Source organism: Myotis daubentonii, chromosome 3 (assembly GCF_963259705.1).
Source record: "Myotis daubentonii chromosome 3, mMyoDau2.1, whole genome shotgun sequence".
Lineage (NCBI taxonomy): Eukaryota > Metazoa > Chordata > Mammalia > Chiroptera > Vespertilionidae > Myotis > Myotis daubentonii.
In genome coordinates this window covers 9,338,193-9,359,827 of record NC_081842.1, presented here as the reverse complement: position 1 = coordinate 9,359,827, position 21,635 = coordinate 9,338,193, and the positions used below count along the sequence as shown (strand labels likewise).

General features: G+C 60.5%; 1 protein-coding gene across 2 annotated transcripts in view; it reads right to left on the bottom strand.

Moving 5' to 3' along the window:
• Positions 1–785: 785 nt before the first annotated feature.
• The window catches only part of COL18A1 (collagen type XVIII alpha 1 chain), an 84,189-nt gene continuing 63,339 nt past the window's right edge, over positions 786–21,635 (bottom strand). For both annotated transcript variants that reach the window (XM_059686695.1, XM_059686694.1), the window contains 30 exons: positions 21,416–21,574; positions 20,488–20,550; positions 19,479–19,505; positions 18,318–18,449; positions 17,673–17,735; positions 16,658–16,684; positions 15,715–15,750; positions 15,150–15,221; positions 14,765–14,800; positions 14,455–14,547; positions 13,922–13,951; positions 13,812–13,838; positions 13,515–13,577; positions 13,102–13,176; positions 12,070–12,096; positions 11,817–11,870; positions 11,384–11,458; positions 9,055–9,132; positions 8,476–8,518; positions 8,164–8,226; positions 6,985–7,028; positions 6,612–6,734; positions 5,787–5,940; positions 5,631–5,704; positions 4,925–5,053; positions 4,482–4,514; positions 3,008–3,253; positions 2,359–2,556; positions 1,919–2,034; positions 786–1,193 (listed from right to left, as the gene is read on the bottom strand). In XM_059686695.1, coding sequence (XP_059542678.1) covers positions 983–1,193; positions 1,919–2,034; positions 2,359–2,556; positions 3,008–3,253; positions 4,482–4,514; positions 4,925–5,053; positions 5,631–5,704; positions 5,787–5,940; positions 6,612–6,734; positions 6,985–7,028; positions 8,164–8,226; positions 8,476–8,518; positions 9,055–9,132; positions 11,384–11,458; positions 11,817–11,870; positions 12,070–12,096; positions 13,102–13,176; positions 13,515–13,577; positions 13,812–13,838; positions 13,922–13,951; positions 14,455–14,547; positions 14,765–14,800; positions 15,150–15,221; positions 15,715–15,750; positions 16,658–16,684; positions 17,673–17,735; positions 18,318–18,449; positions 19,479–19,505; positions 20,488–20,550; positions 21,416–21,574 — 2,571 coding nt within the window. In that variant the 3' untranslated portion in view covers positions 786–982. The remainder of the gene's footprint in view (positions 1,194–1,918; positions 2,035–2,358; positions 2,557–3,007; positions 3,254–4,481; positions 4,515–4,924; positions 5,054–5,630; positions 5,705–5,786; positions 5,941–6,611; positions 6,735–6,984; positions 7,029–8,163; positions 8,227–8,475; positions 8,519–9,054; positions 9,133–11,383; positions 11,459–11,816; positions 11,871–12,069; positions 12,097–13,101; positions 13,177–13,514; positions 13,578–13,811; positions 13,839–13,921; positions 13,952–14,454; positions 14,548–14,764; positions 14,801–15,149; positions 15,222–15,714; positions 15,751–16,657; positions 16,685–17,672; positions 17,736–18,317; positions 18,450–19,478; positions 19,506–20,487; positions 20,551–21,415; positions 21,575–21,635) is intronic.

Below are 21,635 nucleotides of genomic sequence, written 5' to 3'. Positions count from 1 at the left end.
CTGCAAGAGGCCGAGGAGAGGCGGTCCCCCTTAGACCCAAGGCCGAGTCGTCTGGACTGCTGACCACCTGGGGAGGGAGGCCCTCTTTACTGCTGGCACAGCCCTGGGCCAGATAGAGAAGGGAAGAGGGAGGCTGTGGCTGATCGGCAAGTGGGTCTGAGTTTTGTACAGAGAAGGGCTTCCAGGCAGAAAACCGCGTCAGCCTCTGCCTGGGAAAACTGAAGAAGCCTCTGGGGGCTTGGGGTGCACATACCGCCCCAGGGGAGTGCGTGCTGGAGGCCACAAGAGAACACAGCCCGGGCGGAGCATTATCCCAACACGCTGAGATCCTGCTTCCTGGCAATTGTAGACAAGCGCAAAAAAAGTCACAAAAAGAGAGAGAGAGAGAGAGAGAGAGAGAGAGAGAGAGAGAGAGAGAGAGAGAAGAAGAAGAAGAAGAAGAAGAAGAGGAGGAGGAGGAGGAGGAGGAGGAGGAGGAGGAGGAGGAGGAGGAGGAGGAGGAGGAGGAGGAGGAGGAGGAGGAGGAGGAGGAGGAGGAGGAGGAGGAGGAGGAGGAGGAGGAGGAGGAGGAGGAGGAGGAGGAGGAGGAGGAGGAGGAGAAGGGAGGGGAGGGGAGGGTGAGGAGGAGGAGGGGGAGGAGAGAGAGAAAACAGGGCTAGGTGCGCCCTCTGGTGTCTAATCTGAGGACAGCGCCCTGCATGACCAGGCCAGCCGGGGCTTGGAAGCGGGCAGGGCAGGAGAAAGAGTTGGCACCAAGCTTTCTGTTTTAAACTTTTTAAAAAATACACTCTTTGGCTTTCTTTTATTTCTGGAGGATTACATGAAATGTGAGCCACACAGGCAAGTGTCCCAGCCAGGTCCCCTGTCTGGAGGGCTGGCTGCCGCTCCCGGCCCGGCACTGGGGGTCTCTCCGCTCGCCCTGCCGCCTGGCCTCCTCTCTGGCCGTCCGTCGGTCCATACACCACGTGAGTTGGCAGAAGCCCTACTTGGAGGAGGTCATGAAGCTGTTCTCAATGCAGAGGACGATGAAGGCGTTGTGGCAGCTCGCGGCTTTCTGTCCCAACAGCCTGCCCGTCAGCATGGAGGAGGCCTGGCCCGTGGCTGTTGTGGCCTCAGTCCGCCACGTCTCACAGTAGCTCTCGGTCAGCCGGCGCCCGCTGGGGTCTGAGCCGTGCCACACACTCTTCTGTGGCCTGCAGGACACAGGGGCTGTCAGTCTCCCCTGGGCCCTGCTCCTCCTGGGACAGAGGCCACCCTCAGGCAGAAAAGGGCGGAGGCTGCAGGTGGAGGTGGTAGCAGGGACTGGGGCCACCGCTAGCCACCGGGGATGGTGCACCCCGTGCTGCCACTGCTTTTGGGGGCACAGCACGGGGAGCAGGCTCTGTGACCCTGATGACTGGTCCCTAGGGGCTGGGTGCTCCTCCGTGAGGGCGGGGCACAGACTTGTCTGACACACGAGCCACCTGGGAAGAGCATGCCCGGGGGAAACAGGCGCCCTCACGCCATGAGGGACGAGGGGTGTGAGGGCAATCTGACAGCTTCCACCAGTGTTTGAAGTACACACATCCTCCAACTGGGAAACTCCATTTGGGGGGGTTTACAGGAGAAATCACACTCTGTAATGCCTGCGTGGCAGACCGTGAGAGCTGGGTGATCCTGGCAGGCCCCTGGGGCACCCACCATTGGCCAGTCTCCCGACAGCAATGGAGCAGGCTGGCGAGGGTGTTCGTACAACACACGAAGAATGCTTGTATCATTCATGCTCTTCTGGATCGTGTGCGTTTTAAACAGTGAGCATGTGTTAGGTAGAGGGTCAGGCAAGACAGGGAGGTGCAGCGTCAGGGGCCTGCACTAGGGCCGGTAAGATCCAGAGCTCCTCCCCACCCTCCAGCTACTGCACTCACGCGGGGGCACCTACCAGGCGGGGTGCTGCAGCACGTCTCTGCCGTCGAAGGAGAAGATGCGGGCCCCCGGCTTCAGCTGGCCCTGGGAGCCCGAGAACAAGGCCTCCCAGTTGGGAAACAGCTCCTCGTCCTGCGGAGGGAAGTGGGCGGTTTACCCATCTCTGGCCGCCCCCCGACAGAGGACCATTGGCTGGGCACCTCAGCAGACCAGGCACCTCCCCCAGCCTGGACCCCGGGTCTGGGACGAGTCCACCGCCCCTGGTCCTCACACATTAGGAGCATCCGGCAAGCACAGTGGTGGTGAAGAGCCATGAAATAAAGCCATGGGAAGCGCACTGTGGTGCAGGGGCCTTGCTGGGTTCTCAGGGGTGTGACCAGCCCAGTGCCCTGCCCCCTGACTCCCAGGTCCCTCACCCCAGCTCTAGGAGCCCCACACTCAGGGCAGTGCACCCACCCTGAGGTTGACGATGGGCACGGTCGCACGGTCGGCACGACGCACAATGCTGTAGAGGTCCTGTAGGCGCGATGACAGGAAGGCACGGAAGGTGCCTGCCAGCCCTGCCGCACGCGCCTGCTGAAAGCACTGGAGGTCGGCGCCACGGATGCCACGCAGGCCGCCAGGCTGTGGCCCGTTGAGTGCGACCAGGTGCAACTGCAGAAGAGTGGCAGTCAGCTGCACTCAGCCGCCGGTGACATCAGGCACAGTTCTGGGCACCCCCTCCCCGCCTGCCCTCCCTTTGCCCCGGCCCTGCAGTAGGGTTGAGTCTCAGCACAGATAGGGCTTGGGAGAGCTGAGTGCACCCGCTGGGGCCCTGGAGAACCAGCCTGGGGCCCTTCAGCCCAGGGCAGCAGAGGTGTGGGCGCCCAGAAAGCAACGCCCAGCCTGGGAGTGGGCGGTGGTCAGCTTGAAGCGGCCACCTCCTCCATCTACCTCCTAAGGAAGTCCCCGATCTCAGGCCTCACCAGCCACCTCTGTGAAAAAGGATCTGCGGGGCCCCTGTCCCCAGTGCCGTCATAGGCACCAGCCCAGCCTCTCTGGGACCTAAGCAGAGACTGGCCTCGGAGGCAGGTGTCAGAGGGCATGTGCCCCCAGGGTCACTCACCACCGGTTGGAAGTCATGGTGGGTGTGGGCGGGAGCACCCGTGGGGTGGGCTGGCCGGGAGTGCACGTAGGAGCCGTGATGTGGGACTCCAGGGTAGGGCTGGGGGTCCAGCAGGCGTGGGGGCCTGACCAGGATGTCATCTGCCCGCCAGGGTCGTGAGGTGGAGGGGGGCAGTTCCCACCGGGGGTGCGGGTTTCCCTCGTGCAGCTGCACCAGCGGGGGCTGCAAGGCGGCCACTTCGTTGTCCTGCAGATTGAGGAATGGGCAGTATGTGGGACAGGGGCTCCAACACCTGTCAGCACCACAGGGAGGCCCCCTGGTGCCCTTCAGGCTCTGCTCTCCTGCCTGGGCCTAAGTTCCTGGCTACCCGTCCCAGAGCACCCCTGTTCCTCTTCACCCCAGCTTGTGCTCTTGGTGGGGGAGCCTGGCCATCTTGTTTATGCCTAAATCAAGTGGATGTCCTCTGCTCACACATCCCTGGCTCCTGAGCACCCCAGCCACCTCCTTGCTGTGGCCTGGGGGCCCTCAGGCGACCACGTCCCCTGACCTCGAGGCCGCCTCGTCGCTGTAGCTCAGATGCCCCGTTATGACACGGCGGGCCCCTGGTCTCAGTTCCTCAAGCCTGTGCTCCATTCCCACCACAGAGACAAGGTGACCTCCACCCTCAAATCCCAACTCCTGTGCCCTCACCCACTTCCCCATTATTTATTCCCACAGCCCCGAAAGCCTTAGGACACACCCTGTAATTTATTACTGTTACCTATATGCCTATTAGGTACTTAGTACCTGTGGATAATTTCTATTTATAGTTCATACAATTAACATATATTTACATAAAAGATTTGTATTTGTATAACTATGCTTCATATCATGCTTCACATGTTGACAAACCTATTCTCTTTACTGCCTGTCCCCCCCATATAATGTCAGCTGCAGGGGGCAGTGGCGTTGCCCGTTTCCTGCCCAGCTGTACCTCATGCCTAGAACAGTGCCCATCATATGGGAGGGGCCCAGGACTATGTGCTGAATGAATGAATGAATGAGAGAATGGACTTGCAGGTCCTCGGGCTGGCCACATGAGAAGTCATGCTTTTTCAAAGGAGCCTACAGCTGTGAGATGTAAACGCAAGTACTCACTTCAGCCCATTCATCCCCCATCTCCATCTCCTTTGTTCCCCCTCCTTCCACCCTCTATCCACCCTAGAAGGGTCTGTCCCTGTGCTCTGCACTCTGGATGGACGGCAAAGACTCAAAGGAGCAGTGGATTCTGGCCCCAGGAGCTTGGGGAAGACGATGGCCCCCCCCCCATCTCCTCAGTTGGGGAGGCCCCAGGATGCTAAAGCACTAAGTGTTGTTCCAGAAATGGGAGGCAGGGTGCAGACCACCACTGCATGCCCCACACGCCCTGTCCATCCACCAGGCTCAAAGATTTGCACCCCAAAACTGACAGCTGGGAAAGAACAGGGCTCCTTACCGTCCCACGCGGGAGTGGCGTCCGGGCCTCCAGCTGGAAGAAAACACGGGGGTTACTTCAATGACCTGATTCACCAGCACCCACAGTGGGCAACCCTCCTGAATCCACGTGCCCAGCCCGGGCCTCCCTGGTGCCGGGCAGACCACACATTTTCAAAAGGATGAGGGCTACCTCTCTGTACGCCTGTAACTCCTCAAGAAATTCTACTAATTAAAAAAAAGGAGCATGAGGAGCGCTGGCTGTCACTTGTCCCTGCGGGGGAGCTGAGGGTCCTGACCGTGGCGGAGGGGGCTTGCTGTGGGCGCGGGCAGTGGCCTGGATCCCTGTGCCCCTTCCCATAGGCCTGGGCCTTCCTCCCCCATGCAGCGCACCCCACCTTCTCCCATGTCCGACCCCCACGAGTGAGGACAGGAGGTGCAGGAAAGGCCATCCAGAGAACTCACCAGGACCTTCCGGATACCATTTCGGACGCGGACATACAGCTCCTCCCTGTCAGCCACGAAGATGAGCCAGCCCTCGGGCACCTCGGGCACCTTGTCCAGCATGGTCTGGTACGTGGGCCAGATCCTCACCTGCTGGAGGCCGGACCCAATAGGGCCCCACTGTGCTCAGAGGCGGCACTGGGCTCACCGGGCGGGGGGTGGGGCCAGGGACACAGGTGGTCCCGACAGGTGAGGAGTTCAGGGGACTGCATTTGGACATTTCCAGGTGACAGGGTGGGGACATGGACACCCTGGACAGAGGACAATCCTTAAGACTTAACTGAGCACCTTCTCGTCAGGCTGGCCCCAGAGACACCCCGTGAAGGCGGGGTGGGTGAGGCTGCCCTCGGGAAGGGGGAGAGGGCACTTCGCATGGTCTCTTGGGTGCCCACGAGTCCATGAGTCCCCAGGCCTCTGCGCGTGGTCCTGCCCACTAGGACCTCCGCCATGGCTGTCCCCTTCCCCCTGCCCATCTCAGTCACGGCTCCCAGGCACCCCACCTCTGCTTCAGAAAGCACATTTCAGGGTTCAGTCTCTGTTCCAGAGCAAAGCAGGGTCCCTGTGGGGTCTACCCAGGACTCATCAAGAGCCCCACCACAGGCCTCCAAAGGGAAGGGTGGTTGGGCAGGCAACCAGGCAGTGAGCAGCGGCAGGTAAGAATGCTTACCCCTGAGGAGGTGCCCAGGGTTCCAGGGGGTCCTGGGGGCCCAGGTGGGCCTGGGGGGCCAGGAACACTGATAGCTACAAGAGAGAAGCCAGAGTGAGAACACACCAGCCCCAGCGGTACGAGGCTGGAGCCCAAACCATTCCCCGCCCAACTTACTCTGCCTGTAGGGGCCAGGAAAGGACGGGGGCCCTGGGGGCCCTGGAGGGCCAGGTGGTCCGGGAGGCCCCTGGCGCCCTTCATAGCCAATGCCAGGGGGTCCCTGAGGTCCAGGTGGGCCGGGCTGGCCCCTGATGCTCTCTCCTTTAGGACCCTAGGACGGACAACAAGACAAGTGCTGATGTCAGCTAGGGCCCTAGGCCAAGGGCACTGAAGTCTGAGGGGCCGGGAGGCATCTGCCAAGAACCTCTGCGGGAAGCACAGCCTCTGAGCCATGTCACCTCCCTCCCCATGCCCCAAGGCCCGGGAGGACACCCCACCCCTTCCCCGCGTCCCTCAATGAGACACGTGCACCAGAGCAGCCTCTGAACACAGGCGTGGCCCCCAAGGGCCCCTAATCTCCCTCCACCCCCGAGGCAGAAGCTGGGCCCACTGTTCCCTGGAATCTTTCAGGCCCGGGGTCTCCCTGAGGGGACTTGGTGGGGTCCCCATCAGGAGGAACAGCACCAGCAGAAGATCAGGCAGGAGAGCTGGGTGGGGGCTCCACCCTGTCCCCACTCCCTGCTGGAGACACTCCCAGTCGGTGTGCCCACCCTGGTGGGGGCCAGTGACTATGCACCCACTGGGCCTGCCAATGCCCCCCCAGGGCAGAACCAGGATGAAAGTGTTCGGGGCCATTTGTAGGGCACAGCCTGTGGGCCTCATCGGGTGTTCAGAGCCAGACTAGCCCTGTGCTCGGCTCCTGGCCCCAGGGGCCTCTGGGAACACGCACAGGCCTGGGTCTGTGTGTGGGCACCTACAGGGTGGCCTGAAGCCCAGACTTACCGGAATCCCGGGGTAGCCTGGTGGGCCGGGGGGTCCAGGCACACCAGAGCCGAAGAATCCGCCTCCCCCAGGCTCACCCCTTTCTCCTTTCTGCCCGGTGTCCCCTCGGTCACCCTTGTCCCCCTGTGGACAGAAATGCTTGTTTCAGACAGGCCAGCTCTGGTTGCTGGTGTGGGGAGGGGTGGGTGCTGACCCCCGCCAGCCTGGAGGTGACAGGGTGAGACAGCAGGGAGCGTCCGGAGCCCAGGCCTGGCAGGCCTTTCGTTGCACCCTGGGGAGTCCCCACAAAACCACGCCAGGAATGGCCAGTGCCCCATGTGGGGTGGGCCAGTGGAGTGAGGAGGGCTCAGCGCAGGGGTCAGGGGTCACCCACCTTCAGTTCAGCTTCTAGCTGGAGGAAGTCGAACGGGAACTGGCCTACAGGAGGTGTCGGATGGGGCCTCAATGAGACACTGTACAGCCTCTTTCATTTATACTCCGCCCGCAACCCCGCCCAGACACATCCATCTGCATCTTCTTTCATCTCTCTCCATAAACGTTTTGTATTTCTGTAGAGATTCTTTGCCTATTTTCTCACACCTATTGCCAGTAATTTTTTTTTTTTGGGGGGGGGATGTGTTTATTAATGGTGCCTTTTTATCCAGTCCAGTTTTATTGCTGTAACTGACACACAGCACTGTTGGAGTGCAAGGCGTACAGCAGGATGACTTGACTTACATATACTGGGACATGATGAGTAAGTTTACTTAACAGCCATCATCTCATATGGGTACAAAAAGGAAAAAGTTGGGAAGTTTGTACCTTTTGACCCTCTTCGTCCAATTTTCCCTCCCCCCCCCACCCCCGAACCCTGACAGTGACCAATCTGATATCTTTCTAAATGGTAACTTTTTAAAATTTCCATGTTGTTTATTTATGACTGGTCATGGATTTTGTAAATTGCCCTGGTGACCTTGATTAACTTAGTTATTAATTCTAACAGGAATCTGCGATTCCTTTTGGGTTGTTGGTCAAAAACGTGTTGTCTATGAAAATGGCAGGTTTATTTCTTCCTTTCCGAAAATGTACACCATGCATTCCCTCCCTGCCTCTCCCCTGGCCAGGCCCTGCACCCGCAGCAAGGCCCACAGACATTCCACCTGGGCCCGACCCCGGAGCCTCACAACCCCACTGAGGAAGGGGGGTCCGTTCCCATGGACACTCCGCCAGCTGCAGGGGAGCCCCTTTCCCAGCACGATGCTGCACCTCTCTCCTCCTCCCACAAGGCCCCTCAGCATCCCCACTGGAGGGCTAGGTCTTCTCTGGGAGACACACACTGGGGCCCAGCCCTGCTTCTCAGCAGGTGGGGTGACAGGACATGCTGCCGGGCCACCGTCTGCCGCCCTGGGCCCTGTGGTGGTGATGGGGCCAACCAGGTGTCCGTGAGTCCAGCCCATGCCCTACAGGTCCTGTGAGGGCCCCCCGAGCCCAGAAGGGGTTTCCTTCCTCCTGGAGAGCAGGGCAAGCAACCCCCAGCGCAGCCCCTCAGCCCAGGTCCGCCCAGCACTCTCACCTGGTGGCCCAGGCAGGCCCACTTCTCCTTTGTCCCCCTTTGGTCCAGAAGGCCCCTGGTGCCCTGGAGGGACGGAGACCCCAGTGCCCATTACTGAATGTGTGAGAGGAGCATGCCCCCTCTGGAGCCCGACCTAAACTGTGGGCAGCAAGTGGGTGGTCCCTGTGTCCACTGCCACCCAAGGTTAGGTCCCCAGGGAATTCATGTGGCCTCAGAGCTGGGTGAGCAGGGGGTGCCAAGTCCTGGAGCATCCAGCACCCCAGGAAGGGGCCGCCCACCCCCAGCTCTTCCAGGGCCGCCAGGAGCCCTCACCTGGCAAACCAGGAGGTCCCACAGGGCCAGACTCCACAAATGCCTGCAAAGAGTGGGCCAAAGATAGCTGTTGAGGGAGACACTGGGAACTGAGGTCACCACCCACCCAGGGGTCTCTGAGCCCAGAAGCCTCAGCACCCTCTTCGAGGGCACAGAGGCACCCTCCACCCCGACCCGGAGACAGGGGGGCAGGGAGGGGGAGGAGAGGACATGGGGTTTGGAATCAGGAGACCTGGTCACGACAGGAGGAGCCCCTCATGAGTGCACTTCACGTCTTTGAGCCTCGTGAAACGGCATGTCCACCCTCTCAGGGACAATGGGTCTTGGGGCTCAGGTACCCAGATCCAGAGAGCTCTCCCTGCACCCCGCCCTGCCTGTACTTTCCTGGGGGCTGATCTTCTAATTGACTGTGGCCCCCGAGGCAGGACCCCATCTCTCCTACTCAGAGGGAGGAAGCCTCCAGGGGCTTGGGCCACCCCTCCCTGGGGTCCATGGGGATTGGTGGTCGGAAGGTGGCAGCAACCGAGGACTCTGTCTAAGGACTGGGGAGGGGTGAGCGAGTGGTGCCAGGCGACTTACGTTGCTGTCGTAGACAGGGTTCCCGGGAAGGCCTGGAGGCCCTGGTGGCCCTGGAGGCCCTGGGAGGCCAGGTGGACCCTGTGAGGGAACAGAAAGCTCTGGTCAGTCACATCCACAGCCAGGCCATCGACACTGGCCGGGGCGGGAGATGTAGGCAGCAGCATTTCTTGAAGTCACAGGGGTCCTCCCTTAGCCACTGTCCAAGTGTGGCCGAGGAGGGAGAGACAGAAGCAGAACCAGAGGTGGGACGCACCTGACCAGGGGCACATGCGCAGCCATTTCACAGCCGCCTTTAAAACTCAACAGCCCCCTGGCCAGCGTGGCTCAGTGGTTGAGCATCGACCTATGAACCAGGAGGTCATGGCTCGATTCCAGGTCAGGGCACATGTCAGGGTTAAGGGCTCGATCCCCAGTGTGGGATGTGCAGGAGGCAGCTGATCAGTGATTCTCTCCCATCATTGATGTTTCTATCTCTCTCCCTTTCCCTTCCTCTCTCTGAAATCAATGATAATATCCTATCTAATAAAAGAGAAAAATGGTAATTGGCGTACGACGATACCCTTTTCATTGGCTAATCAGGGCTATATGCAAATTAACTGCCAACTATGATTGGCAGTTAACTGCCAACTAAGATTGGCAGTTAACTGCCAACAAGATGGCGGTTAATTTGCATATGTAGGCACAATGCAGGGAGGCAAAAGGGAAAGCAGGAAGAAGCCACCTGCCACTGACAGTGATCGGAAACTCAGGGGGAAGCTAAGAGCTGGGGGGCAGGGCAAAGACGGCCCTGGGGCCGCCTTTGCCCTGCCCCCCAGCCATGATCGGAGAATCAGGCGCCTTTGCCTCCCTGGCCAGTGATAGCAGGAAGTAGGGGTGGAGCCAGCGATGGGATCTGGGCACGGTCGAAGCTGGCAGTTCCGGGAGCTAGGGGTCCCTTGCCTGGGCCTAAAGCGGAGCCCACGATCGCGGGGCCGCTGCAGCTGCGGGTCCCCGCTGCCCGGGCCGGACACCTAGGCCAGAGGCGTTAGGCCTGAGCAGGGGCGGAGCCTGCAACCGCGGGGAGCTGGGGGTCCCCTGCCCAGGCCTGACACCTCTGCCGGAGGCCTCAGGCCTGGTCAAGGGGCTGATTGGTGATTGGTGATCAGAGGGTGATGAGGGTCAACTCCTCTGGCCGAGGCATCAGGCCTGGGTGGGGGGCGGAGCCGGGGATTGGGGGGATATGATGGTCCCCTTGCCCAGGCCTGAAGCCTGGGTCAGAGGCGTCAGGCTTGGGCGGGGGGTGGAGCAAGCGATCAGAGGGAGATGGGGGTCCCCTGCCCAGGCATGATTCCTGGGCCAGAGGCCTCAGGCCTGGGCGGGGGCCAGAGCCAGTGATCAGGGGGAGATGGGGGTCCCCTGTCCAAGCCTGACACCTCTGGCGGAGGCATCAGGCCTGGGCAAGGGGCCGATCCTGCGATTGGAGGGTGATGGGGGTCAACGCTTGAGGGCTCCCAGTATGTGAGAGGGGGCAGGCTGGGCTGAGGGACACTCCCCCCCCCCCCACCCAGTGCACGAATTTCGTGCACCGGGCCCCTAGTATATATATAAAATAAAATAAAACTCAACAGCGTAAAAAGAATTCAAGAGCCTCTCTTCCTTATTCACAAATGTGACCACTCGTTCCATCACTGCGTCAGGAGCCTGAAAAGTGCTGACTTCTAGTCTTAGTTTTTCACAATGGCCCAGTCTCAGTCAACAAGAGGGAAGGAAGCTCCCAGGAAGAACCAGCACAAACAAAAAACTGGAAGAGCGACTGCCTGGAAGACGGCTCAGGACCACCGTCCCATCCGGCTGAGCTGTGGGAGCTCAGGACAGGGACCAGGGAGGGGCGGGAGGGGCCCCAGGCTGAGATTTGGGGTGGGGCTGGGCTTCCCGGAGAGAATGCACGAGTGAGGCAGGAGGGGCACTGGGTGCCCGGTGTGTCAGAAGCAAGCCCCAACTCTCAGAACGAAATGGCTACATGCCCTACCCTGCTAACATTGCTAAAATAAAACCCTTGGCTCAAAAGATGGCAGAGTTACTGCAAGTAACAACGTGGTGTTGCGTGAAGACAGCCCTGGAGGTCAGACCCCACGCTGACCTGGATGACCTTCCGAGAGGTAGCTAGAGCTGGGCGTGTGCGTGCACGTATGCACATGCGAGTCAGAGGACAAGCACAGCCCGGTCACACCAAGGGCCCCTTAGAAACAGCCTCCTGAAGATGAGCCTGGGACCCGAGGCTGTTCCCCTCAGGCCATTCTGGGTGCTGGGGGCCCCGGTCGTGCCCTGTCTGCCCTTGCAGGACACTCACCCGTGCACCAAATCCAACACTGGCGTCTCCTGGCTCCCCTTTCTCTCCTTTGAATCCATTCATCCCAGGACGGCCCTGGGGAGAGAGTAGGGGGGACCTGCTGGGTGCTGGCCAAGACCTCAGCCTCAGCTACCATCTCAGTCCCCACCAGGACCCAGCCCACTCCAGCCTCACACCACCCGAGCCCTCAGGCCCCAGGGGGCTGGGCCCAGACACTCCTGTCCCCACCCCTGCCTCCCGGGTCTGAGCTGTCCCTGAGCAGGGCCTCCTCACCCATGTCCCAAAGAGAGCCATCTTCAGGCAGGGGCCACCTTAGGTGGAAGGCAGTGGGAAGGATGGCAACCCACTCCCCTCAGAGCCCACTGCCCCCCGTGGCTGGGCCACACTCCACCTGTTCCCCCACCACCTACACAGCAAGATCCTCGACCCTTACCGGTCGCCCGGGGAAGCCAATCTCTCCTTTGTGCCCAGGCCGTCCGTATGGACCCTGCAGAGAGGAGGAGCCACGTTTCAGGCGAGCAGAGGTAGACCCCGCTGTGGTCTCCCCCCAACCCCTGTCCTGAGCTTTGACCGTGAAGCTGGGATGTCAGCTCTGGTCACTCATGCTTTCCAGTAGCCAGGCGGGACAGGTGCTTTTCAGAGCACAGCACACGCATGTGCATGGCGGGGAAGTAGGGCCTACTCACCGGAGGTCCTCGGAAGCCGGGCTCCCCCTGAACAGAAACCAGAAGCACTGTTAGGTGACTGCACAGGTCATCCCCCGGGCAACCCTGTGGGGTCCCTGTGCCCATCTGGATGCCCCTTAGGCAGCCCCGTGGGGTCCCTGTGCCCATCTGGATGCCCTCCGGGCAGTACTGAAGCACTGATCACCGAGGAGGGAAGGAAACAACAGCAGAGAGAAGGTGCTGGAGTGGTGTCCTGTCCCAGGGGCATGAATGGGACCAGCTGGTCCCCGAGAGGCCTGCAGCTTGGGAGGCTGCCCTGCAGTGTCCTGGTTAGAGTCACCCTGGTCCTAATCTCAGGTACAGTGCCCGGTGGGGCTGGCAGTATTCTCTGGGCCTGGGACCCCAGGTCCCGCAGCCATCCCCAACAATTCTGAGGGCTCCCAGGCCCCTGCAGGCCTGCACCTACAGCCACCCGATCAGGTCCAGTTACTCCCAGGACCCACCCAAGGGCCCGTCTGGAGGGTCAACTGCTGGGGCAGGGGACACAGGGCACAGGCCCCTCAAGGAGCCCATGCCTGACCCCAGCCAGGTCCTGCTCCCTCCTGAGGAAGGAGGGCCAGGACCCCAGCAGCAGTCCTGAGGCTGAGAGGCAGTAGACACAGCAGGATGGGCAGCTCCCACTGGGCAACGCTGGGGGCTCCATCCCCTGCAGGTGAGGCGGGGCCAGGGCGTGAGCCCAGAGCCGTGGCCGGGAGCGCCCCCAGACCCCATGCAGGGCTGGCTCAGCCAACGGAGGCAGGATGTGACCAAGGGCCAGCTGGGCTGCAGTGCATCTGAGCTTGCAGAACCCTCCCAATGTGGTTGTGCAAGAGGAACAGACAGAGAAGGGCAAGGGGGCCCAGGCTGTGGAAGGTTCCAGAACCTGTGCATGGCCAGGAGTTGGCCCCTCTCAGGAAGCCACCTCCGCCCCCCCGCCCATGCTGGCTCCCTGGTCCCTGGAAATCCTGCTCCCCAGCTGGTACAAGGAGAGAAAAGCAAGGCCCGGTGGCTCACCTTGGCTCCTTTCTGGGCAGGGGGCAGCACTCTGCCGTCGGGACTGAAGACCATGCCGGGCTCACCCTTCTCACCCTAGAACCCGAGCAGCACAGTCAGGGAGGTCAGCTCCAGGGAGAGGGCCCTCCAACTACCGCAGCAGAGCCCCAACTCCAGGATCCACACGAACACCCCAGAACGGGTGCATGTAAGCAGGCCTGCGCGCTGGGGCTCTGTGGTTGGGAGTCTTGGTGGGTCCCCCATGGGTCACACTGAAGTGACTAAGAGGAGAATGTGTCCCAGATTTCAGGTAGTCCGTGGGAGCGCCCAGGTCCCCCGCCTTCCCAGGGAGTGGTCATCTGGGTGGACCAGGACTGCCCCTCAGGGTTCACAGAGGGGGCCGACCCCTGAGCAGATGACATCCAACTCCTCACCTTGGGTCCCGGGGGGCCTGGCTGGCCACTGACGCCCGTGTCTCCCTTCGGCCCAGCTGGTCCCTGCAGGGAGACAGGCAGGAATGAAAGGCGGCTCAAGCAACCAGTCCTCATGATGGCCACTCACGCTACTTCCCCGCTCATCTCCCAGGATGCACCTGCTTCGTGGTCCTGACCAGTTACAGGCCCGAGACCCCATGCTAGACCCGGGGGGCTCTTGCTAAGGGGTCAAAAGATTCCTCTTTACATGGAAACTTTGCTCCCTGCCAGGGCGGGGGTGGGGCTGAGGCTACTTACGGGGAGGCCTGCGTACCCTGGCTGGCCCTGTGGGAGAGAGCAAGAGTGTTACGGGGGACGCCGACCGGCGCCGAGCAGCCAGACCGCATTCCAGGCAGGGCGGCACGTACCTTGACGCCATGGGTTACGGACACCGCTCTCTGTCACCAAGCCGGCAGAAACACGAAATCATGAAAAGAAAACCACGTATACTATTAAAATTCTACTCTCACCGCTGTCACAAGACAAACAGGGCAACTCCAGAAATCAAACATGGGGCAGAGTTTTGCTTTCAACCCTCCTGGCTTGTGCCTCTAGGTCCCTCAGAGGAGAAGTGAAGCCACTTCTGGGAGCCGCCTCCTGGACTGGAGAACCGCCCAGCACCCTGGGACCAGGGCCCGTGCCCCGCCTCCCTGCGGTACAATGGGGGCCGGAGGGGGCAACTCAGCCACACGGGATGCGGGAAGGCCTGGCTTCGATGAGGAGCCCCGCAGAACCAAGGCTGGACACCCTGATGTCCTTGGGGGTCAACCTACGGGGGGGAGGGCTGGCGGCTCTGACCACCGTCCTCCTAGCCCATCAGAGCGTGGCCCTTGGCAGTTGGGGGTCAACCCTGCACTGGGGGTCCAGGCAGAGCATGTGCCCACCCATGCAGTGTCCTTACGTCCTGCTCCTCCGACACGTAGACGATGGGCCCCGGGAGTCCGGGGGGCCCGGGGGGCCCTGGCTGCCCCACTCCGTCCTTCCCTGGGTCACCCTGGAAGAAGAAGCCGGTGTCCAGTGCTTGGGTTGCTTGTAGGGGTAGAATTGTTACAGGGGCTCTGGGCTGGGACCTCAGAGCTGACAGGGTGTGAGGAGAGCCCTCAGATTTGAGGGTCTTCACCCCAAGTCTCTAAGAACAGGTGGGACAGAGGGCAGCCTCCCACATGCACCCACTACTCCACCTGTGCACCCAACCCTCCCCCCTGACTCACTTTCTCTCCCTGGGTCCCTTTTTCTCCTTTTGGTCCCTGCAGAGACAGGAAGGAAACATTTCATCATAAACAGAGCACGAGCCACCCTCCCCCACCCCAGGACACCCCGGACGGCTGGGACCCGCTTTGAATGAAGTATGGAGAGTTCTTTCACTGACCGGTGGGGGAGGGGGGGTATGGGCGGGTGGGAGCAGGGTGGTAGATGAGCCAGGCAACCACAGGAAACTCCCCCAGGCAGCCTGGACTCCCGACTCATCCAGAGAGTGGAGTCTCCAGGCCCCTTGGCATACAAGAACTAAGTTGGGGGGCCGCCTGAGAGACACACTGAGTACCAGCTCTCACTTTCGGGGTACCACCCCCCTGCCAGCCCTGGGTGGTCACCTACCTGGGCTCCAGCTACGCCCTCTTTGCCGGGAAGGCCAGGAAACCCGGGGGGTCCGTCTGCACCGACTTCTCCCTGCAAAGGGCACGAGGAGCGGACCATGCGTCAGACACGGCCCAGTGAGCCGGTGCGGGGGAGGTGACAGGCCAGGGCTCAGCCTCCTAGAAACACTTAGGGGTCGAGCAGGGCAGGCGGGGGCCGGGGGCCAGGGGTTGGAGGAGGGTCAGAGGACACGTGTGGTTCCCATGATTTCTGCTGCAGAGCCAGTAAGCAACAGGCAAGTCTAGGGGAAAGGGGGTGAGGTGGAGGTGAGCGCCTTTAAGACAAGTAGTTCTTAAATTCTGAGGAGTGAAGTCAGGACCGAGACGGCACGGGATGAACCAGGGGAGAGTGGGAGAATGATATGATGCTGGGCCGGGCCTGGAGGGGAGCCTCTTACTGAGGCTGCAAAGGGACTGGGCCGATGAGACCACAGGAGCCAACGGGCGCAGGCCAAGGACCCCTTCCTGCCCCCAGACCAGGGCTAATGAAGACTGCCGATTTCCAGGACCCGAGGGAAGGTCCTTACCTTGGTCCCTGGTGGGCCAGCTATTCCAGGATCCCCCTGAAGAGGATGAAGGGGTCTGTGAGTGCAGTGTTGGGCAGGCCCAACCCCACGGCGACATCCACCCGCCCCCAGAGAAAGGTAAGAAAGGGTTAGTTATTCAGGTAGCTTCTCACACTGTCCCCTCGCCCAGCTCAGAGCTGAGTGTCCAGGGGACACTGAGCACCGTGTGCAGGGACTTTGCGGCTGGCACGGCTGAGGGCTGGCCACATGCTAAAGGCACACGGCTGGAGGCTGTTCTGGAGGCCAGGCCATCATGTCGTTCTATGAGATGGCTTCATTTTTTACAACTTAATCTAATAGGTACATACTTCTAAAAACTCAACTTTTGAAATGTCCCAAAGTTTTGCAAATCAGAGCAAAACATTCTGGAAGTAAGAGGTGGAATAGCAGAGGCTGACCCCACAGTGGGTGTGCGGGCCTTAGAGGCCTTCAGGCAGTGAGCAGGAGCACAGAGCACCCCAAGGGACAACCCTTTCTGAGGCTCCTCTAGCCCTCATCACCCATGGGGAGGGGGGCAACCGCCTCAGAGGGGCAGCTGTCCTTCAGGGATAGGTTGGAGAGCAGAGAGGAAGCAGGAGACAAGATGAGGTGGGGTGAAGGCCAAGAGAAGCCCCCAGGGTCTCTGGGCACCATCTGTTGTCCTGGAGGCTGTAGGAGTTCCCCCCGAAGGCCCTTTTTCTCCCCAAGTCAGCACACACTTCAGATGTGTGAGGCCAGATCTCAGGTCACACGGCTTTAGAAAGATGGACCAGACCCCCCACCACACCCCAACATGCAGGCTCTGGGTTGGAGTGAGTGACTATTGTCCGCACATTTCCCACGATGACCTGGGGGCGAGAAGTAGTAAGTAACTCCTGGCTGGGCGGAGTGTGGCGGGAGCATCGCTGGCTAATCTCGTGCTTACCTTGACCCCAGGCTTGCCGGGTGGTCCCTGTGGGGGCAAGAGAGGGAAGAGGCCCTCAGAGCCTGGCTCTCCTGAGAGCTTCTCCCTCCCACAAGGAAACAAGCCCTTCCCAGAGCTGCCTGGTCCCAACAAAACAGAAAAAAAAAATCAAGTTTGTCAAGAGGAGCCAGTGCCCTACCCTTAAAATTCCACCAAGAGGGTGGTTTGTCCTCGACACCATCTAGGGCCCCACAGACATGACACCAGCTAGTTGCAGTGGGCGTGCCAGGACCCATGCCAGCCCCCCAAGGAATATCAGCTCAGACGGCCCCAACATTAATAAATTTGCATTTTATTTAACTAAGAATAAGTGCATGTGACTTAAAAATAAGCACTGTGACCACTGAGGGTCTCCACCATCACCTCACCTCGGAGGCCTGAAACAGTGCCACAGACCCCGCTAGAGGTCAAGGGGCCTTGGAGCTGTGTGCTTGGGCCTGGAACCCTCAGAGGGGGGACCTATGCCCCCCGACCTCGCTGCCTCTGCCCACGGGATCCTTCCTACCTCTGTGTCACAGCAACGATTCTCACCTCCTGGCTCACACCTCACGTGAGCCAGGGCAGCGAACTGCTACTGACAAGAACTGAGATGTTCTAATACATAGAAGGCAAAGCGCTGAGCGGATGGTACAGCCGTCCTAGCTGACTATGGACGTAGTGTCTGTCCGGCTGCTCCCTCTAGCTGAGACGGCCGAGGCGCCAAGCCAGAGAACTCAGTGACTGAGATTTCGCAGGAAGGAGCATCTTTCAGGGCTCATTCCACCCCATATTCATTCATCTCGACCACCAGGGCATGCTCCCACGTGGGAGAACCTCCAGGGGGGACGAACCTCCAGGTGGACGGTGCCCCAGACTCAGTTGGTCTCACTGGCTCTGCAGTGCTACTCTTGGTCCCCACTCAGGCCTGTCCCAGGGACATCCCTGCCCCAGGTGCCCCTGCACCCCAGAGCCGACCAAACCTGTTCACAGGCAGTACCTGCAGCCCATCAGTGCCTCGGGCTGTCAACCAGAAGGGTCCCCCGGAGCCTTCCATGTCATCCTGGAAAACACAGTGACTCGGGTCTGTGTCTCTTCTTAAAGAAAGAGACCCTTTCTGAGGCCGGCCACTGGCCCGAGGCAGAGATCGGCCCTGGCTGAGCGGGCGAACACCAAGGACCCGGTCGCCTGGCAGCAGCCATCCTTGTCCTCGAGTAAGAAGGGTCTGGCTGGGGGCAGGGACCGGCTGGATGGGGGCCCGTTCACAGAGCCTCGTAAGTTTAGGTCACTCATTCTTGCTCCACATGTGTGCCAGGGACCTGGCTGAGTGATGGCGCTGTTTCTGCTTTTGTCTCCTTGGAGCAGCCCTTCAGCATCACTCGTGGGACATGGTCCCCGAGCAGAGACCATTTGAGCCTGTTCCCTCCCGGTGGCCATGGCTCCACCATGAGGCACTGTCCAGGCAGTGGTGGACTCAGGAGACACACTCACACTCACTGTGCCAGCCAGCCCATTCTGCTGAGCCCGCCCAGCCGCTCGCAGCTCACATGTGGGGATTCCACAATGGGCAGTCGGTGTGGGATGCTGGGAGGAGCCGTGGGGCACAGACCGAGGCTTTCTGGGGCCAGGAGCAGCTGGTACTCACAAACCCCGCGGGAAGTCCTGGTCCTGGAGGCCCGGGGGGCCCGGGGGGGCCTGGCGGTCCTGCTGGTCCGGGGGCTCCTGCCAAGCCGTTCTCTCCAGGAGCACCCATGGGGCCGGGGTCTCCCTTGTTTCCCTGCACAGGTGGGGAGAGAATGTCATCACTCTGGACCATCAGGGTGGGTGTCAGCTGAACCCTGAGGCAGTCACTATGTCCCCAACACACCTACGTTTCCTTACAAAGCTTTTTACAAATCTGCAAAGCCACAGAGATAATGTTCCATGAAGCAAGCAAACCCTATTGCACCTCTCCTCTGAATTTACGAGAGGATTTCATCCACTTAAAAATGAAATAACTGAGAAGTTCATTCCAGGGGAGCGAGACGCGAGTCGCTCATGGTTTGGGGTGCACCATGCAGAGAGCATGCTGCACAGCTGGGGCTGGTGGGGATGGAGATGGAGAGTCAGGGGGTGCTGTGGCAGGTGAGGGGGAAGGGTGCTGCTGGAAGGAGCCTGGGGAGGAGACAGGGGGGCTTGGAGTGAGTCTGGAAGGCCTGGAACCCCATTACCACTGCAGAAGTTGGTGTGTGTGTGGGGTGAGGGTGGGTGAGATGGGACATGAGGCACAGCCTAAGGGAGGAGCAAGAGTCAGGACGCAGGTACAATGTGGGGTTCCAGTCTCAGACACAGACCTACTGCTCAGAGCTGGAGGATCCCAAGGTCAGGCAGGAGCCCAGTGCAAGAGAGAAGGACACTGGGACCCAAGACAGGGAGGCCCTCGTGCTGAGTCCAAAGCTGGACCAGTGCCGCCCCCTTGTGGCCACCTGACCCCTGAGCTCAGTTCCCTCATCTGTAAATGGAGATGACCAGATTTGGGAAGGGCTGTGAAGGACACTCCAAGCCCACTGATACACAACAAGGGCACACATATGACCACTGCCCTATGCTGGCAGCATGCCCTGCCGAATGGCAGGAGGGCACCTTTCTCTGGCCCAGGCAGTCGGGACCACAGCAGGATGGACAGAGCCCATGATCAGCACCAAGGACAGCTCCCTGGCTCCTGAGCTGTCTGCCCACTCCTGTGCCCTCCTGGGGGGGGGGGGGGGGGGAGGGGCGGGGCCTACGTTCACCCAGCGGCCACTCCCGACCTGGAAGTCTATCTTACCTTAGGTCCTGGGGTGCCCACTTTGCCCTGCAGGAAAGAGAATAATTACTATACAAACAGGCCAGTGAGCAGCCAGCAAGAGGAAAGAAAGCACGCAGGGTCTCATTCCTTTATCCCGGCCCACAGGCCACCATGTTCCCATTCCTGTGGACTTACTCCTCTGTGATTTCCCTCTCTTCTGGACCTGGGAGCTGGGATGCCTCGCTGCTGCTCCCACAAGACGTGCATCTAACACTCCAAGTGCCCCTCTTGGCCTGGTGCACCTCTCGGGCTGTTCCCACCACTGCCTGTTCCAGGCGGGGACAGAGGCCCCAGGGGAGGCTCGGCCGTGGGGGCCAGTACTGAACCGCTGCCGAGAGCCCGTCCCACAACTGTGTGCCAAGTAGCGAATGCCCAGGAGAGCCCTTCTAGCTCAGGTGGCCAGAGCGAGGAGCTCTGAGCAGAGGGGTTCTCTTAAAATTCAACCCCTCAGCTGAGCCCTAAGCAGCCATGTGCTCACAGATGGTGCCACACGGAAGCGTCTTCCAATGGCTGCGGGTTGGCACACCCCCAGCCCTGCCCTCATTCGCAGAAAACCAGAAGGAAACCACAACCCCAATTAGAGGTTTGTGCAGCCTTGAAAATTTCTCCTTTACTGATGCAACCACAATTGAAACTTGAAATAAAACGTCCAAATCAAATGAAGTGTTAACATTCTTCAAAAAACATCAGTCCAATTGTCAGAGAAACAGTGGTAACGAGGCCCTGAATTTTCACACGAGCCCCAGCCAGCCGCGGCTCTGAACAAACTCGGGGAGCCCGAGGCCCCTGCTGTCGCACCGTGACGACGGTGGTGATGGTGGCTGCCTGTTAGTAAAGCCACCCACAACCTTGGGTGTTGCCGCCCTGATGGCATTTCTCCTCATGAAGTCACCAGGGCCAAACCCCACATGCAGGGTTTGGTCACCCTCTGGCCACACGATGTGGCTGCAGGACACATCCACCCTGGACACCTGGAGGAGTGACTTACAAGGCTGCCTTTCTGGCCGGCCTCTCCTGGCCGCCCGTCTTTTCCTGGGGTTCCTGGAGGTCCCTGAAGGAGAGAAAGCAGAGTGTGGGGCCGGAGGGAATTCAGCAGCTGAGAAAGGTGGGTCAGCAGATGATCTGGGTGTCCACAGATTTCCTGAGAATCAAGGACACACGCAAACCCCGTAGCTCGCGGTAACCCCACAGTAACACAGGTCAGGAAGCTCATGCTTCTCTGCCCAGATTTTAAATTTCTTTCCTTTTTTTGCGGGGGGGGGGGGGGGCGTTGAATTTCTGGTCAAATTGAGGGGCCTCTGGACCCCTGGTGAGGGGGCTGCCTCATCCACGATGTTGGGGCGGACTCTCACTGAAGTGGGAGGGCATGCTGTCAATAAGATGGCTCCACACCTGGCGAATTACGCATCCAGAGCACGCTATCAAGTGAAAACCAGGCTCCCCGCACCTGGTTTCTGTGACCTGATTGCAATAGTGACATCTGTGGCCATCGCCAGCCCCTGTGTTTGTTCCCAGTGCCAGGAGCAGGGGAGTAGCCGGGCTCTGAGACCCCTGTGAATGGTGCGTTGGCCAACGTGGGCCCCTCACAGCGCCCGGTCCTCAGGCAGTGGACCCACCCTGATCCCATGAGAATCACCCCTGGAGACGACCTCTGTGAGGTCGGCTGCCCACTGAGGGACAGAGAGGTGACTGGCATTGCATGCGGTCACCCGGCGGGTCAGGGCCCGAACCACAGGTTCCTCCCCACTGAGAGTGGGGAGCCCTCCCTCCTGAGGACTCAGTGGTGAGGACAGAGGAGTAGAGGCGGTGAGGGGAGCTTCTGCCCAGACAGGAAGAGGCCCCTACACTTAGTGTTCCCCCACATTCCCAGCCGACCCTGATGGGGACAAGGGCAGCTGCGGGGAGGCAGGTCTTACTGGGGGGCCGGGGATCCCAGGGTGTCCATCCCGCCCAGGCACACCGGGAAGGCCTGCGGGTCCTGGGATGACGGAGCTGTTCACCCCGAATCGGCCTGGCTCTCCGGGAAGGCCTGGGACGCCGGGGGGGCCGGGGGGGCCAGGGAAACCTCTCGGGCCCTGGACACAGAAAAACAGAACAGTCATGCACACAGCATCCGCCAAGGACAGCCCCCCCGCC